Genomic DNA, 16,929 nt, shown 5'->3' with positions numbered 1-16,929 from the left:
CTTGTCTAGTGCAGGGTTAACTAGGCTAGGTAAGTGGTGAGGTCTGATGAGGAGGAATGTTCCTAATATGTATTCCGCACACTGTTGATTTCACCAACACCTCATCCAAGTCCATGTGGTTCCTCCTAAAAAGACTCGATCTGTGGCACAACCTCATCAAGGTCCTCTTCAAGCTCTTCAGGAAGTCAGGCAATTAATCATGAAATATCATGAAATATCATGAAATATAACTGCAACTTTATTCTCACAATTTTGGCTTTATTCTAAAAAAACAAAATGTTTAAAGGACTTTATTCTAGAAATTACATTTAAATCAAAATATTTCAAGTTTATTCTCAAAGTTGAATTTATACTAATTTATAAGTTCAGCCAAAGGGATCAATTTAGCCACCCTTGTTTCTAGACAACCATACACAACATATATAGTTTGAACAAATATTTAGAAAGAGGTGATTATTTCATAGTCTGTGAAGGTAGAAACCACATGGAAAAAGTGGTAAGCAAGTTATGCCCAAAATATGGATTTTCGCCAAGTCAAATGAATGAATTGTATTAGAGTTTAAAAATGCAGAGTTTCATCTCAGCCTGTGCTGCCCTTCAGTCCCTAGACTTTTTGGCCCTGACGGAGACATGGATCACCACAGAGAACACTGCTACTCCAGCTAATCTCTCTTCATCTGACTATGTGTTCTATCAATGCATCTGGTGGCCATTTCTCCTAAATGGAGATCCTTTTTTTCTCCCTCACTCACCTGTCCATCCCCTCATTTGCACTCCAAGCTATCACTGTCCCTTGTCCACTCAAGCTTAACATTGTTGTTATCTATTGCCCACCAGGTGCCATTGGAGAGTTCCTCAATGAGCTTGACACCTTGATAAGCTAATTTCCTGATGATGGCTCACCACTTATTATGGTGAGCCAGACTTCAACCTCGCGACGTCTGCCTTCGAATAATTTATTTCCACCCCTTTCCTCTTTTGACCTAATCCTTTCCCTGTCCCCTCCCACTCACAAGGCAGGCAATGTGCTTTACCTCATCTCTGCTACTATTCTCACTGCAACTCCCTTTCAGGTCTCTGATCACTACTTGGTTTCCTTTTCTGTCTCCCTCTCCTCCAATCCTACCCACTTAGACTCTGTCCAGGTGTTCATGCGCCGTCGCAATCTTCACTCTCTCTCCCACTACTCTCTCTTCTAGCCTATCATCTCTCCCTTCTGCTAAATCCCTAGTCTCCTGATTGTGCCTCTTCAATTGTGCCTCTCCTGATTGTGCCTATTCAAACCTACTAACCTGCCTATGACTCTCACTGTCCCCTTTCCCCCTGGCCGGCTCAGCCCTCTCCTCTTGATTCCTGGATTCCTGGCATTTGAACCTTGCTTGCTAACAGAACAGGGCTGCGGGCATCTGAAAATGGAGGAAAACGAAACGTCTGGAGGATTTATCATTCTTTCAATCACTCCCATCTACGTTCTCTTCCTCTGTACCTGCTACTAAAGCCACTTTCTTTCACTATACATTTCAAGCTTCTGCCTCTAACCCTAGGAAACTATATTCCACCTTACCTTCTCCTCCCTCCTTAATCCTCCACCCCCTCCCCCCCTCACTCCTCCCTCTCTGTGAGCGACTTTGTCAACCACTTTGAAAGGAAAGTTGACGACATCCGCTTCTCATTCACTCCACCTATTGAGTCCACTGGTACCACCCACATATCATTACCCTATGCCTTGAGCTCTTTTTCCTCTCTGTCCAGATGAAATCCTGCGACTAGTGATGTCTGGCCGCCCGACAACCTGGCTGCTCGACCCCATCCCCTCCTCCCTTCTCCAGACCATCTCTGGAGACCTTCTCACTTCCCTCATCAACTCATCCCTTACCACTGGCTGCGTTCCCTCTGACTTTAAAATGGCCAGAATCACTCGCCTCTTCAAGAAAACAACACTCGACTACTCTGACATTCTTTACTTTCCAAAACACTTGAGAGTGCTCTCTCTGACAAACTCTCTCAGAACGATCTTATTGACCTTAACCAGTCAGGCTTCAAGACTGGTCACTCAACCGAAACTGCTCTCCTTTGTCACAGTGGCTCTCCACACTGCCAAGACTGACTCTTTCTCCTCTGTTGTTATCCTCCTAGATATGTCTGCAGCCTTCAATACCTTGAACCATCAGATCTCCTCTCCACCCTCTCGGGGCTTGGCGTTTTGTGCTCTGCACACTCTTGGATTGTATCCTACCTGGTAGGTCACTCTTACCAGGTGACGCGGAGAGGATGTGTCTGCACCACGTGCTCTCACTACTGGTGTCCCCCAGGGCTCAGTTCTAGGCCCTCTCCTCTTCTCTCTATGCAGCAAGTCACTCGGCTAGGTCATATCCTCACATGGTCTCTCTTATCATTGCTGTGCGGAAGATACTCAACTTCTTTTCACCCCCCCTCCTTCTGACACCCCGGTGGCGACACGCATCTCTGCATGCCTGGCAGATATCTCAGCTTGGACATCAGCCCACCAGCTCAAGCTCGGCAAGACAGAGCTGCTCTTCCTCCCGGAGAAGGCTCGCCCGCTCCAAGACCTCTCCATCACTCTTGGCAACTCCACGGTGTCCCCCTCTCAGAGTACACCCAGAGTACAAAGAACCTTGGCATGACCCTGGACAACATCCTGTCATTCTCTGCAAACATTAAAGCAGTGACTCACTCCTGCAGGTTTATGCTCTAGTACAGCTGTCATCAACTAGATTCAGCCACTGTCCGACTTTTCATTGAGAGGATTGGTTGAGGGGCCGGAACATAATTACAAATCATTTGTAATTTCTTTCAAAAACAAGGACATTTCTAAGTGACCCCAAATGTGATCTTATACAAATGTGGGAAAGGTTTGAAATGATTATGTTTTAGTCAAATATTACATCTGTTTGGGCTTCTTGCGGTAAATTTGCAGCGGTCAAACACCAGTCTCAACATCAACAGCAAAGAGGCGACTCCGGGATGCTGGCCTTATAGGCAGAGATCCTCTGTCCAATGTCTGTGTTCTTTTGCCCAACTTAATCTTTTATTTTTATTGGCCAGTCTGAGATGTGGCTTTTTCTTCGCCTCTTCACTGTAGACGTTGAGACGGGTGTTTTGCGGGTACTATTTAATGAAGCTGCCAGTTGATGACTTGTGAGGCGTCTGTTTCTCAAACTAGACACTCTAATGTACTTGTCCTCTTGCTCAGTTGTGCACTGGGGTACTCCTCTTTCTATTCTGGTTAGCGCCAGTTTGTGATGTTCTGTGAAGGGAGTAGTACACATCGTTGTACCAGATCTTCAGTTTCTTGGCAATTTCTCGCATGGAAAAGCCTTAATTTCTCAGAACAAGAATAGACTGACAAGTTTCAGAAGAAAGTTCTTTGTTTCTGGCCATTTTGAGCCTGTATTCGAACCCACAAATGCTGATGCTCCAGATACTCAACTTGTCTAAAGAAGTTGTATTGCTTCTTTAATCAGACCAACAGTTTTCAGCTGTGCTAACATAATTGTGAAAGGGTTTTCTAATGATCAATTAGCCTTTTAAATGATGAACTTCGATTAGCTAACACAACATGCCATTGGAACACAGGGGTGATGGTTTCTGATAATGGGCCTCCGTACACCTATGTAGATGTTCCATGAAAAATAATCAGTTTCCAGCTACAATAGTCATTTACAACATTAACAATGTCTACACTTTATTTCTGATCAATTTGACATTATTTTAATGGACAAATAATGTGCTTTTTTTCAAAAACAAGGACATTTCTAAGTGACCCTAAACTTTTGAACGGTAGTGTATCTCTCTATTATGTGTTGAAATACTTTGGAATAGATTTCCAAAGTTCAAATCAAATGGTGCTGATTTGCTGGTGTGTTTAGTCTTTTATGTCCAACAATAAAAATCAACATTTAACAACATCCATAGTGTACGACCCTACCTCACACAGGAAGCGGCGCAGGTCCTAATCCAGTCAATTGTCATCATCTCCCATCTGGATTACTGCAATTCGCTGTTGGCAGGGATCCCCGCTTGTGCCATCAAACCCCTGAAATGTATCCAGGATGGCGCAACCTGTTTGGTGATCAACCTTCCAAAGTTCTCCCATGTCACCCTGCTGCTCCACACACTCCACTGGCTTCCAGCCGAAGCTTGGGTTCACTACCATGGTACAGTGGCTTGCAAAAGTATTCACCCACCTTGGCATTTTTCTTATATTGTTGCCTTACAACCTGGATGATTTGGGGGGGGGGGGGGTTGTATCATTTGATTTACACAACATGCCTACCACTTTGGAGATGCAAAATATTTTTTATTGTGAAACAAACAAGAAATAAGACAAAAAAACAGAACTTGAGCGTGCATAACTATTCACCCCCCCCCGCCCCCCCAAAAGTCGATACTTTGTAGAGTCACCTTCTGCAGCAATTACAGCTGCAAGTCTCTTGGGATACGTCTCTATCAGCTTGGCACATCTAGCCACTGGGATTTTTGCCCATTCTTCAAGGCAAACCTGCTCCAGCTCCTTCAAGTTGGATGGGTTCCCCTGGTGTACAGCCATCTTTAAAAGTCATACCACAGATTCTCAATTGGATTGAGTTCTGGGCTTTGACTAGGCCATTCCAAGACATGTAAATGTTTCCCCTTAAACCACTCGAGTGTTGCTTTAGCAGTAGGCTTAGGGTCATTGTCCTGCTGGAAAGGGAACCTCTGAACCAGTCTCAAATCTCTGGAAGACTGAAACAGGTTTCCCTCAAGAATGTCCCTGTATTTAGTGCCATTCATCATTCCTTCAATTCTGACCAGTTTCCCAGTCCCTGCAGATGGAAAAACATCCCCACAGCATGATGCTGCTACCACCATGCTTTAATGTGGGGATGGTGTTCTTGGGGTGATGGGAGGTGTTGGGTTTGTGCCATAATAGTGTTTTCCTTGGTGGCCAAAAAGCTACATTTTAGTCTCATCTGACCAGAGTACCTTCTTCCATATTTTTGGGGAGTCTCCCACATACCTTTTTGCGAACACCAAAAGTGTTTGCTTATTCTTTTCTTTAAGCAATGGCTTTTTTTCTGGACACTCTTTTAAATGGCTTAATGTGGTCCTGTAGACATATACTCCAATCTCCACTGTGGAGCTTTTGCAGCTCCTTCAGGGTTATCTTTGGTCTCTTTGTTGCCTCTCTGGTTAATGCCCTCCTTGCCTGATCTGTGAGTTTTGGTGGGCGTCCCTCTCTTGGCATGTTTGTTGTGGTGCCATATTCTTTCTATTTTTTAATAATGGATTCAATGGTGCTCCGTGGGATGTTGAAAGTTTTGTGTATTTTTTTATGATCTGTACTTCTCCACAACTTTGTCCCTGACCTGTTTGGAGAACTCCTTGGTCTTCGTGGTGCGGCTTGCTTGGTGGTGCCCCTTGCTTAGTGGTGTTGCAGACTCTGGGGCCTTTCAGAACAGGTGTATATATACTGAGATCATGTGACAGATCATATGACACTTAGATTGCACACTTTATTTAACTAATTATAGGACTTCTGAAGGAAATTGGTTGCACCAGATCTTGTTTAGGGGCTTCATAGTAAAGGGGGTGAATACATATGCAAGCACCACTTTTCCATTTTTTTATTTTTGCAAATTTTTTTAAACAAATTATTTTGCAGATTTCACTTCACCAATTTGGACTATTTTGTGTATGTCTATTACATGAAATCGAAAAAAAATCCATTTAAATGACAGGTTGTAATGTAACAAAATAGGGAAAACGGCATGGGGGGTGAATACTTTTGCAAGTACTGTATTTACCTACAGAGCAGCAAGAGGAACTGTCCCTCCCTACCTTCAGGCTTTGCTCAAACCCTATACCCCAACCCGAGTACTCCGCTCTGCCACCTCTGGTCACTTGGCCCTCCCACCTCTATGGGAGGGCAGATCCCACTCAGCCCGGTCATATCTCTTCTCTTCCCAATAGTGGAACCAGCTTCCCCCTGGAGCTAGGACAGCAGAATCCCTGCCCATCTTCCAAAAACATCTGAAACCCTACCTCATCAAAGAGTATTTTAAATAATCCCACAGCACCCCTCCCGAACTAACACTTGCACCACCCCACCCACCCACCACTAGCACTGGCTTTGCTGATAGCTACTTTATAGAGGAAATGTTTACTTTCCTTCTGACCGAGATATGTGGTTGTCCCTCCTAGCAATCTTAAAATGAATGCACTAACTGTAAGTCGCTCTGGATAAGAGCATCTGCTAAATAACACACATTTCTATAAAAATATGTCAATGTTAAGTCCTAAACCTAGCTTGAAAGTGCATCCTTGTAGCTGTGTGGGCTCATATAGTTAAAATGTTTGACTTGGAGTAAGTTGAGCAAAGTGGATATTTTTCAAATCCTTCATGATTGTTGTATCGTAACGGGCCCACAATGTGGTTGGTTGCTAAAGTCCATTTTTTTAAATATATGTGGCAGTTTTTTCTGCATAACATTTAAAAGTAGTCCCTTTTAAGGTTTAGAAAAAGTGACTGGTAAATGCTAACTCCCATTCGTATAAGCTGGTAGCACAGCTAGCATACAGAAATCGGTGGTGGTAGGTAGACTAAGTTGTTTTTAACTGTAATGCAGTTTATTGGTGAAGATGACATAAACATGCATTGGGTAGACATCCATACAGCATTATACTCCAATTTTTACCTCAATATAGTGTGAAATACACATATATACAATAGACTAAATGTAGGTAAAATATTCTGGAGAGTAATGAAGAGATTCGGGATCTGTCCCCCACGTGTTTCCAAGGCATTTCCATTGTTTGGGTCGAGTTCCATTGACCTCTTTACCACTTCTGTGGTTGAGCCAATGGTAAGATGAGCAAATGTAAGTGTTTTCTTCCCAGGTGTAGTACAAGGCATAATCACTGGGATGTGAGGTAACAACAGGGCCAGGCCTCTGTTAAAAGTATTAAAAAGTACAAAGTGTGTTAAGCCTGTGTTAAAATATGCTTAAAATTATTAAGACAAAAAAGTGATTGTGTTTGTGAAATATAGCTAGATGTGGTTTTAAAAAGGTAGTGGCAATATTTAATTTCGTACAGAAATTTGTAGGCGGCTTGACTTACCCTGTCGCGCGGCTTGACTTACCCTGTCGCGCGGCTTGACTTACCCTGTCGCGCGGCTTGACTTACCCTGTCGCGCGGCTTGACTTACCCTGTCGCGCGGCTTGACTTACCCTGTCGCGCGGCTTGACTTACCCTGTCGCGCGGCTTGACTTACCCTGTCGCGCGGCTTGACTTACCCTGTCGCGCGGCTTGACTTACCCTGTCGCGCGGCTTGACTTACCCTGTCCCGCGGCTTGACTTACCCTGTCCCGCGGCTTGACTTACCCTGTCCCGCGACTTGACTTACCCCATAGCCAGGGTCATTTGTGCCAATAGACCACTTTTTTTGGACAAGCTATGTTTTCAAAACCGTAATGTATACATTCATTCTGATTATTTACAGGGATACACAACACCCTGAAATATATGTAGAAATATTTGTTAGAAAGAATACTATATTACCCTTGATTTTTTTTTCTTCTTTTTTTCACCTTTATTTAACCAGGTATGCAAGTTGAGAACAAGTTCTCATTTACAATTGCGACCTGGCCAAGATAAAGCAAAGCAGTTTGACAGATACAACGACACAGAGTTACACATGGAGTAAAACAAACATACAGTCAATAATACAGTATAAAAAAGTCTATATACGATGTGAGCAAATTAGGTGAGAAGGGAGGTAAAGGCAAAAAAAGGCCATGGTGGCAAAGTAAATACAATATAGCAAGTAAAACACTGGAATGGTAGATTTGCAGTGGAAGAATGTGCAAAGTAGAAATAAAAATAATGGGGTGCGAAGGAGCTAAATAAATGTAAATAAATAAATACAGTAGGGAAAGAGGTAGTTGTTTGTGCTAAATTATAGGTGGGCTATGTAAAGGTGCAGTAAGTAATCTGTGAGCTGCTCTGACAGTTGGTGCTTAAAGTTAGTGAGGGAGATGAGTGTTTCCAGTTTCAGAGATTTTTGTAGTTCCTTTCAGTCATTGGCAGCAGAGAACCGGAAGGAGAGGCGGCCAAAGAAATAATTGTTTTTGTGGGGTGACTAGAGAGATATACCTGCTGGAGCGTGTGCTACAGGTGGGAGATGCTATGGTGACCAGCGAGCTGAGATAAGGGGGGACTTTACCTAGCAGGGTCTTGTAGATGACATGGAGCCAGTGGGTTTGGCGACGAGTATGAAGCGAGGGCCAGCCAACGAGAGCGTACAGGTCACAATGGTGTGTAGTATATGGGGCTTTGGTGACAAAACGGATTGCACTGTGATAGACTGCATCCAATTTGTTGAGTAGGGTTTTGGAGGCTATTTTGTAAATGACATCGACAAAGTCAAGGATTGGTAGGATTGTCAGTTTTACAAGAGTATGTTTGGCAGCATGAGTGAAGGATGCTTTGTTGCGAAATAGGAAGCCAATTATAGATTTAACTTTGGATTGGAGATGTTTGATATGGGTCTGGAAGGAGAGATTACAGTCTAACCAGACACCTAAGTATTTGTAGTTGTCCACATATTCTAAGTCAGAGCCGTCCAGAATAGTGATGTTGGACAGGCGGCAGGTGCAGGTAGCGATCGGTTGAAGAGCATGCATTTAGTTTTATTCGTATTTAAGAGCAATTGGAGCCACGGAAGGAGAGTTGTATGGCATTGAAGCTTCCCTGGAGGGTTGTTAACACAGTGTCCAAAGAAGGGCCAGAAGTATACAGAATGGTGTCGTCTGCATAGAGGTGGATCAGAGACTCACCAGCAGCAAGATTGATGAAGTGATGCTGAATGTAAAAATGTCTCAACTTACCCCACTCTCCCCTACATCACCATTTTTCTTCGCTTGGCCCTTATACTCTTCCGTAGACAAAGGATCTGGGAAGATTCTGTATAGAGGAATGGTCTCCTCGCAAGGGGATGGTGCAAGAGTAATGGAAACAGGGGCACCACTCATGTTTGACGCCTATCTTTACAACATACTGTAGCTCAGTATTTGTATTGTTTACTTTATACAGTCTTTTCTTGCTCATCTTTATCAATGGTGCCAATAATTACAGACCTCACTGTATATCCTCCACTGTGTCCGAGTCTGCACCCCATCAGATCTCCCTCTGTCTTTTCTTCTGTTCTTGTCAGCAGCAGAGAGAGGAAATATACAGTATATGGGGGGGATATGATGTGAGTAACAGCAGAGAGTGGCTTGGAGACGGAGAGACGGAGGGAGCAGAACATCCTCTTTGGAGGTTGCATCAGAAGCCCCGAGACAGCTCTCTGAGTTTCAGCCCAACTAATCTGGAGTTTGTGATCAGAGCCTGCATAACAAGACTCGTCTGTTTGACCTCAGGCAAGCCCCGCTCTGGAGGCTGTGTGTGGGTGTGTAGTTCTGTGTGTTCATGCCGTTGACATGAACACACGTCGGTTGCGTGATACCCTGTTATATGCTTGCTAGACTCTCGAGACACACAGTGCCTCAACAGAGAGAAGTTCCAAAGAGACATGTCACGCCGCACTGACCACTACTGCCCTCTCACACGGCCACAAACGCACACAAACATACACTCACTGAACCAAACACCAAAAAACATACACTTCCTCTCACACTCACACACACACATACAGTGTACAAACACACATCGGGAGTAGTCATCCTCATCACACGCCTGCCTCATCCTTCCTGGGAGTGCCTTTGGCTGCAATCACCCAACACGCCAGTACAAATAGAGTTAGTACTAACAGGATCTTTAACTTAGCAATATCTCATCATCTCAGAAAGCTGGACATGGCATCTCTGACACACCAGATATCTAGTATATGGTTTAGATACTGCCAAAGCTAGGTCCAAAGTCAAAGCTAGATCTCGCTCTCTCTGTAATCTCTCAATGACTTATCCCCCACGAAGACTCACTTTTTGTCTCTTCACCCCTTCCCCTTGCTTTCCCCTCCTCAGGGCCAGTTGTTGGTGCGGTGTGGGCGTCTGGGTCTGGGGGAGAAGGTGCTGCGAGACGCGGTGCAGGCCGAGAGCACGTCACACGAGGCGTGGAGCGGCCTGGGGGAGGCCCTGCAGTTACAGGGCAGCAGCCAGGCACCAGACTGCTTCCTGACAGCCCTGGAGCTGGAGGCCTCCTGTCCCATCAGGCCCTTCACCATCATACCACGCGAGCTGTGAGGAGCAGACAGAGGCTACTACTGTATAACGGGTTTATGAATACACACATATGCACAGGCACACACACACGTATGATCATTTAAACGTACACATTTGTGCAATATGTCTTCTCTTGCCCTGTCTCACTCTTTTTGCTCTCTTCTCTCTTGCCTCTCTCCTCCCTTCTCTGCTCTCCTCATATCTACAGTGAGCTCCAAAGGTATTGGTACAGTGACACATTTTGTTGTTTTGGCTCTGTACTCCTGCACTTTGGATATAAAATGAAATGACCATGAGGTTAAAGTGCAGATTATAAGATTTCATTTGAAGGTATTTCCATCCATAGCAGGTGAACCATTTAGAAATTACAGAACTTTTGGTATATAGTCCCCCCCCCCATTTTAGGGGACCAAAAGTTCACCTATATGTGTATTAAAGTAGTAAGTTGGTCCCATATTCCTAACACGCAATGACTACATCAAGCTTGTGACTCATTTGTTGAATGTATTTGCACTTTGTTTTGGTTGTGTTTCGGATTACATTAAGCCCAATAGAAATGAATGGTAAATAATGTATTGTGTCATTTTGGAGTCACTTTTACTGTAAATAAGAATAGAATATGTTTCTAAACACATCTACATTAATATGGATGCTACCATGATTACGGATAGTCCTGAAGGAATCGCGAATAATGATGTGATGAGTGAGAAAGTTACCGATGCACAAATATCACCCCCCTTCCCCCCAAACAAATGCCAACCTCCCCTGTTATTGCAATGGTTAGCATGTCTTGGGGGTAGGATATTTGTGCGTCCAACTTTCTCACTCATCATTATTCACAATTCATTCGGGATTATCCAGAATCAGGGTGGCATCCACATATTAATGTAGAAGTGTTTAAAAACATATTCTATTCTTATTTACAATAAAAGTGACTCCAAAATGACACGCTACATTATTTACCATTCGTTTCCATTGGACACAAAATAATCTGACACCCTAAAAAAAAGCAAACGCATCCAACAAGTTTGTAGAGACACAAGCTTGATGTAATCATTGTGTGTTAGGAATATGGGTCCAAATACTCAACGTATGACTACTTTAATACATGCGTAAGTGAATTTGGGGGGACTATGTACAAGAAGTGCTGTAATTTCCAAACGGCTCACCCGATATGGATGAAAATATCCTCAAATGAAAGCTGACAGTCTGAACTTTAACCTCATAGTCATTGCATCAATGCTGGAGTACAGAGCCAAAAAACATCAACAAACGTGTCACTGTCCCAATACATTTGGAAGCACACTATACATCTATGACTATGCATTCGTAAGAACCTCTCAGATGCATTCATAGACAGGTCTATGGTGACACTGTTATACAGACCACATACATCCACTCTCAGGGATCCTTTCTAAAGTATCATTCCATTTTCTTCTTGTTAAACGAGATCCTTCAGCCGGTGTGTGTGTTTTACTGAAGCCACCATTGTGTGGTGTTGAAATCACTGATTTGCTTGTATTGTATCTAACTGTATTAATCATGATATGATTAATTGTGTGTCTTGTTTTAAACTAATTTGTAAATCATTGTCATCATAAACAATGACTTAAAATCACTGTGGGATTGTGTCCTCATCTGTCTCGTCATTTATGACTAATCTTCATCACTTCATAGTGCTTAACCACATTAATATGGGCAGTGGGACTCGAGTTGCTATCTTATGTAATACTGCCAGCACAGTTTTTGCCTCAACTCACAACCCCCTCCCCCTCTCTCTCTCCCTAACCTCTATACTCTCTCTCTCTGCTCTCCCTCGCCATCTCTGTCTCTACCTCTCTCCCTCCCTCTTTCTCCATTTCTAACCACCCTCTCAGTTCTCGCTCTCTCTCTGCCTGATGTGATGTGACTTGGTTGCCTAGCAGCCATCCCATGTTTGAGTAACTGGGGAAGCGGAGAGATATCTAGTCTGCTGGACAACACACACACATACACCAAGGCAGATTATACCACTGGTGTGCTATTCCATGGGCCTGACTGTGTCTGTTTGATGTCAACTCTCGCTGCTGTAATGAATTGTTCTGTTCTCTGTACATTGGTTTCTGTTTTGAGAAGAGGAATCCCAGTCTCTTCTCTGCAAGCACAATTTATTAACCCTTTCACGCACCAATTTGTAAGTCGCTCTGGATAAGAGCGTCTGCTAAATGACTTAAATGTAAATGTAATGTAATGCACCAGGATAGAGTTATGACTGAAGAGTATTTAAATCTGTCTGTTTCACATAGGTCTACTTCGCTCACACATCAAAAGCCACATGCACGTCCCAATTTTAAGTTGGCGATCAACACATTTTCTTCTGATCCCTACCTCTACTACCTCCACCACTCTCTCCCTCTGTCCTCCCCCACATTAGCCCGTGTGTGACAACTGCGTCTGGCCGGTGGGTTGGAGATTAGTGACTTAATCCAGAGGTTTCCAAACCTTTCCTCAGGGACCCCCAGTTATTTCATTGTTTTGTTGTAGCCCTGAACTAGTTGACCTGATTCACCAGTCAAGGACTTGATAATTAGTTGACGAGTTGAATCGGGTGTGTTAGCTCAAATAGATCACATGGAGTAGATCACATGGAATGGCTGGGGATCCCCAAGGAGACAGCTGGCCTAATCCATGCGGTTGTGGAATGTTCTATATTGTGGCGCGGTCAGGACAGCCATGACGAGGCTGGTAAAAGGAGACATTAATGAATAGGCCTGCCTTTGCCGCAAACCTCTCAGGATGACATCAGATGACGAAGGGCCCCGGACAGTTTCGCTCATCGCCAGGCTGAATAATTAGCCTACGTGCCTTCTAAAACACACACCCAGTACTGTATAGTAGGCTAGGGGAGGCAAAAATTAGAGAGAAGAGTTCTATATTCTCCAATCAATCTAATTTGTTTTATAAAGCCCTTCTTACATCAGCTGATGTCACAAAGTGCTGTACAGAAACCCAGCCTAAAACCCTGAACAGCAAGCAATGCAGATGTAGAACCACGGTGGCTAGGAAAAACTCCCTAGAAAGGCCTAGGAAGAAACCTAGAGAGGAACCAGGCTATGAGGGCTGGCCAGTCCTCTTCTGGCTGTGCCGGGTGGAGATTATAACAGAACATGGCCAAGATGTTCAAATGTAGATGACCAGCATGGTCAAATAATAATAATCACAGTGGTTGTCGCGAGTAGCACATCTGCAGAGACAATGGAATTGTCTCTTAATAGCTCTGATTGTCCCTAGGTCTTTTTTCTCCCCTATGTATAGGTGGGTCCCCGTGGCTGTGTCTGCTATGTGGGCAGCTTCATGTGATGTCAGGTGGCCTTGGCAGGGTTCTCTGGTTACCCTCAGGGGTGGCTGGGCGGCCAGGTCCCTGGTTGCTCTACGTGTGCACTGTTGGGGATGAGAGGGGGGTCAGGTGTCTGGGCCCAGTTACACCACCTATTACAGCCTGCCTGTTGTTTCAGTGGGGAAAAGTAGTGTTGCAAATTGTACCGGTACCACAGTACCAAAATGTATGATACCAACATTTTAGAAAACTACTACTGTCTCATATGAAGCATGCCAAGAGTTTTGTCCCTATAGAAATGTAATTACTAGGAAGTTTAAAGACCGCCAGAACACGGCAATGTTCTAGTAATTTGATTTCTATGATTAGCCCTTTACTGTACTGTATGTGGGGTGGTATTCAGGAGAAAGAGGAAGCAACCTTATGAGACTGCCAACATCCAGGGAGTTATTGCAGGGCAGAGGGAAGTTAAAGGTCCAGTGCAGTCACAAATGTGATTTTCCTGTGTTTTATATATATATATATATATATATATATACACTACGGGTCAAAGGTTTTAGAACACCTACTCATTCAAGGGTTTTTCTATATTTTGACTATTTTCTACATTGTAGAATAATAAGAGCGTCTGCTAAATGACTTAAATGTAAATGTAAATGTGAAGATATCAAAACTATGAAATAACACATATGGAATCATGTTGTTACCAAAAAACTGTTAAACAAATCAAAATATATTTTATATTTGAGATTCTTCAAAGTAGCCACCCATTGCCTTGATGCCAGCTTTGCACACTCTTGGTATTCTCTCAACCAGCTTCACGAGGTAGTCACCTGGAATGCATTTCAATTAACAGGTGTTTTTTTTGTCTTCACTATTATTCTACAATGTAGAAAACACTAAGAATAAAGAAAAACCGTTGAATGAGTAGGTGTTATAAAAATGTTGACCGGTAGTGTGGATACAGTTGAAGTCTGAAGTTTACATACACTTCGGTTGGAGTCATTAAAACTTGTTTTTCAACCACTCCACAAATGTATTGTTAACAAACTATAGTTTTGGCAAGTTGGTTAGGACATCTACTTTGTGCATGACAAGTAATTTTTCCAACAATTGTTTACAGACAGATTCTTTCACTTAATCACTGTATCACAATTCCAGTGGGTCAGAAGTTTACATAAACTAAGTTGACTGTGCCTTTAAACAGCTTGGAAAATTCCAGAAAATTATGTCATGGCTCTAGAAGCTTCTGATAGGCTAATTGATATCATATGAGTCAATTGGAGGTGTACCTGTGGATGTATTTCAAGGCCTACCTTCAAACTCAGTGCCTCTTTGCTTGACATCATGGGAAAATCAAAAGAAATCAGCAAAGACCCCAGAAAAAAAATTGCAGACCTCCACAAGTCTGGTTTGACCCAAGTTAAACATTTGAAAGGCAATGCTACCAAATACTAATTGAGTGTATGTTAACTTCTGACCGACTGGGAATGTGATGAAAGATATAAAAGCTGAAATAAATCATTCTCTCTACTATTATTAAATGTCAGGAATTGTAAAAAAAAATGTATTTGGCGAAAGTGTATGTAAACTTCTGACTTCAACAGTATGTTAAAATTTAATTTGTGGAATTTCTTTCCTTCTTATTGCGTCTGAGTTGTGTTGTGACAAGTTAGGGTTGGTATACAGAAGATAGCCCTATTTGGTAAAAGACCAAGTCCATATTATGGCAAGAACAGCTAAAATAAGCAAAGAGAAATGACAGTCCATCATTACATCAATAATCTCAAAGATAAAATATATTTTGATTTGTTTAACACTTTTTGGGTTACTACATGCTTCCATATGTGTTCTTCAATAGTTTTGATGTCTTCACTATTATTCTACAATGTAGAAAATAGTAAAAATAAAGAAAAACCCTTGAATGAGTAGGTGTCCAAACTTTTGACTGCTACTGTATACACTACCATTCAAAAGTTTTGGGTCACTTAGAAATGTCCTAGTTTTTGAAACAAAAGCACATTTTTTGTCCATTAAAATAACATCAAATTGATCAGAAATATAGTGTAGACAACTAAATGTGCTTTTCTTTCAAAAACAAGGACATTTCTAAGTGACCCAAAACTTTTGAACGATAGTGTATATATATGTTTCCACACTATGAGGTTGAACAAAAATATGCCCTTGTAGTGTAAGAGCTATTTGAAATGACTTCCTGACATTTCAGCCTGTTGTGGTGGGATGTAGTTTTGGCCTGCCTGGTGACATCATCATGTCGTAAATTTGTTAATAGACCAATAACAGATATTTTTGGTTTTCCCATCTCTACTCCAGACAGTCCGAGCAAAATTATTGATTGAGAAAGTGTTCTTTGCTCAGAAGCATTTTTTCTTCTCTTTTTGACCATTTAAATTTAAAACAATCACAGTAAGGTACTTAATTGTTACCCAGAAAGGATTTGATATTGAGATAAAAACAGCTGCATTGGACCTTTAATGGAGAGGATGCTAACAATAGGTCATGTGTGGCAATCTGAACTTCAGGGCCTGGAGGGCAATTATGTTTGGTCATTGGTGTGGGTTTTCACATAAACCTAGATGGTTATATCTCTTTAACAATCAGTAAAGGACTGGCAACCTAGCAATACATTCTAAATCAATGTTGACACATGACGCAGCAGCCAATGAAGCGGCAGATATCCAATTGAAACGTTTTCTCCTTGATAACATTTTGAGGTTAACCAGTTAATGTAAATGAGTTACAGCAGCAGAGATATCACCAACCTTGCCCCCCCCCACCCCCCCCCCCCGGGTTCTATTTCACCAGACCGACTCACCTGATCGCCCTCAAACAGCCTTGGCCCGTGTCCATGTGCCCAACATCATGCCAGCGCCGTTACGGGATAAACAATGACCCCTTGTTTCACTAACAGTAGCCTATTCACCCTTATTAAACTTTTATATGTCATTTAATAGAGCTGTAATGTCGGCCTATCGCACCTGTCAATTACATGGTAAAGAGATACCTGGTCATCTGCTTTGGTGTCATGCTGCCTGAATTCTTTAGCCAGCCGTCAACACTGTGGTGGCGATGGGAATGGATGTGACCCTGCCGGAGAGGACACAAAGTGAACAATACTCCATGACAGCTCTGTCTTCATGTCTTACCATTGGGCTACGTGAGAGGGCTGGAGTTTTTCAAGGTGGTCATGTAATACAAGGAAGGGAGGAAGCAGCAGTAGATTGTATGGGTGCGGCCATCTTGGTTCATTGCGTTGTAAACAAAGGCTGTTTTCGCTCGTTTGGCGTCGTGGGTTCGTCAATCTTTAGAGTGACGTGGACCGTGGAGTGACTGATGATGCTTGTTGTATCTCCAGAGACAGTATGA

General features: G+C 42.8%; 1 protein-coding gene across 1 annotated transcript in view; it reads left to right on the top strand.

The window, feature by feature from the left end:
* Positions 1–10,567, top strand: part of ttc7a (tetratricopeptide repeat domain 7A) — a 54,726-nt gene extending 44,159 nt beyond the window's left edge. The window contains exon 20 of the mRNA XM_046358900.1: positions 10,029–10,567. Coding sequence (XP_046214856.1) covers positions 10,029–10,247 — 219 coding nt within the window. The 3' untranslated portion in view covers positions 10,248–10,567. The remainder of the gene's footprint in view (positions 1–10,028) is intronic.
* The last annotated feature ends 6,362 nt before the right edge of the window (positions 10,568–16,929 follow it).

Source organism: Oncorhynchus gorbuscha, linkage group LG08 (genome assembly GCF_021184085.1).
Source record: "Oncorhynchus gorbuscha isolate QuinsamMale2020 ecotype Even-year linkage group LG08, OgorEven_v1.0, whole genome shotgun sequence".
Classification (NCBI taxonomy): domain Eukaryota; kingdom Metazoa; phylum Chordata; class Actinopteri; order Salmoniformes; family Salmonidae; genus Oncorhynchus; species Oncorhynchus gorbuscha.
Note: the sequence above shows the minus strand (reverse complement) of the source record. Positions and strands in the feature narration are given on the sequence as shown.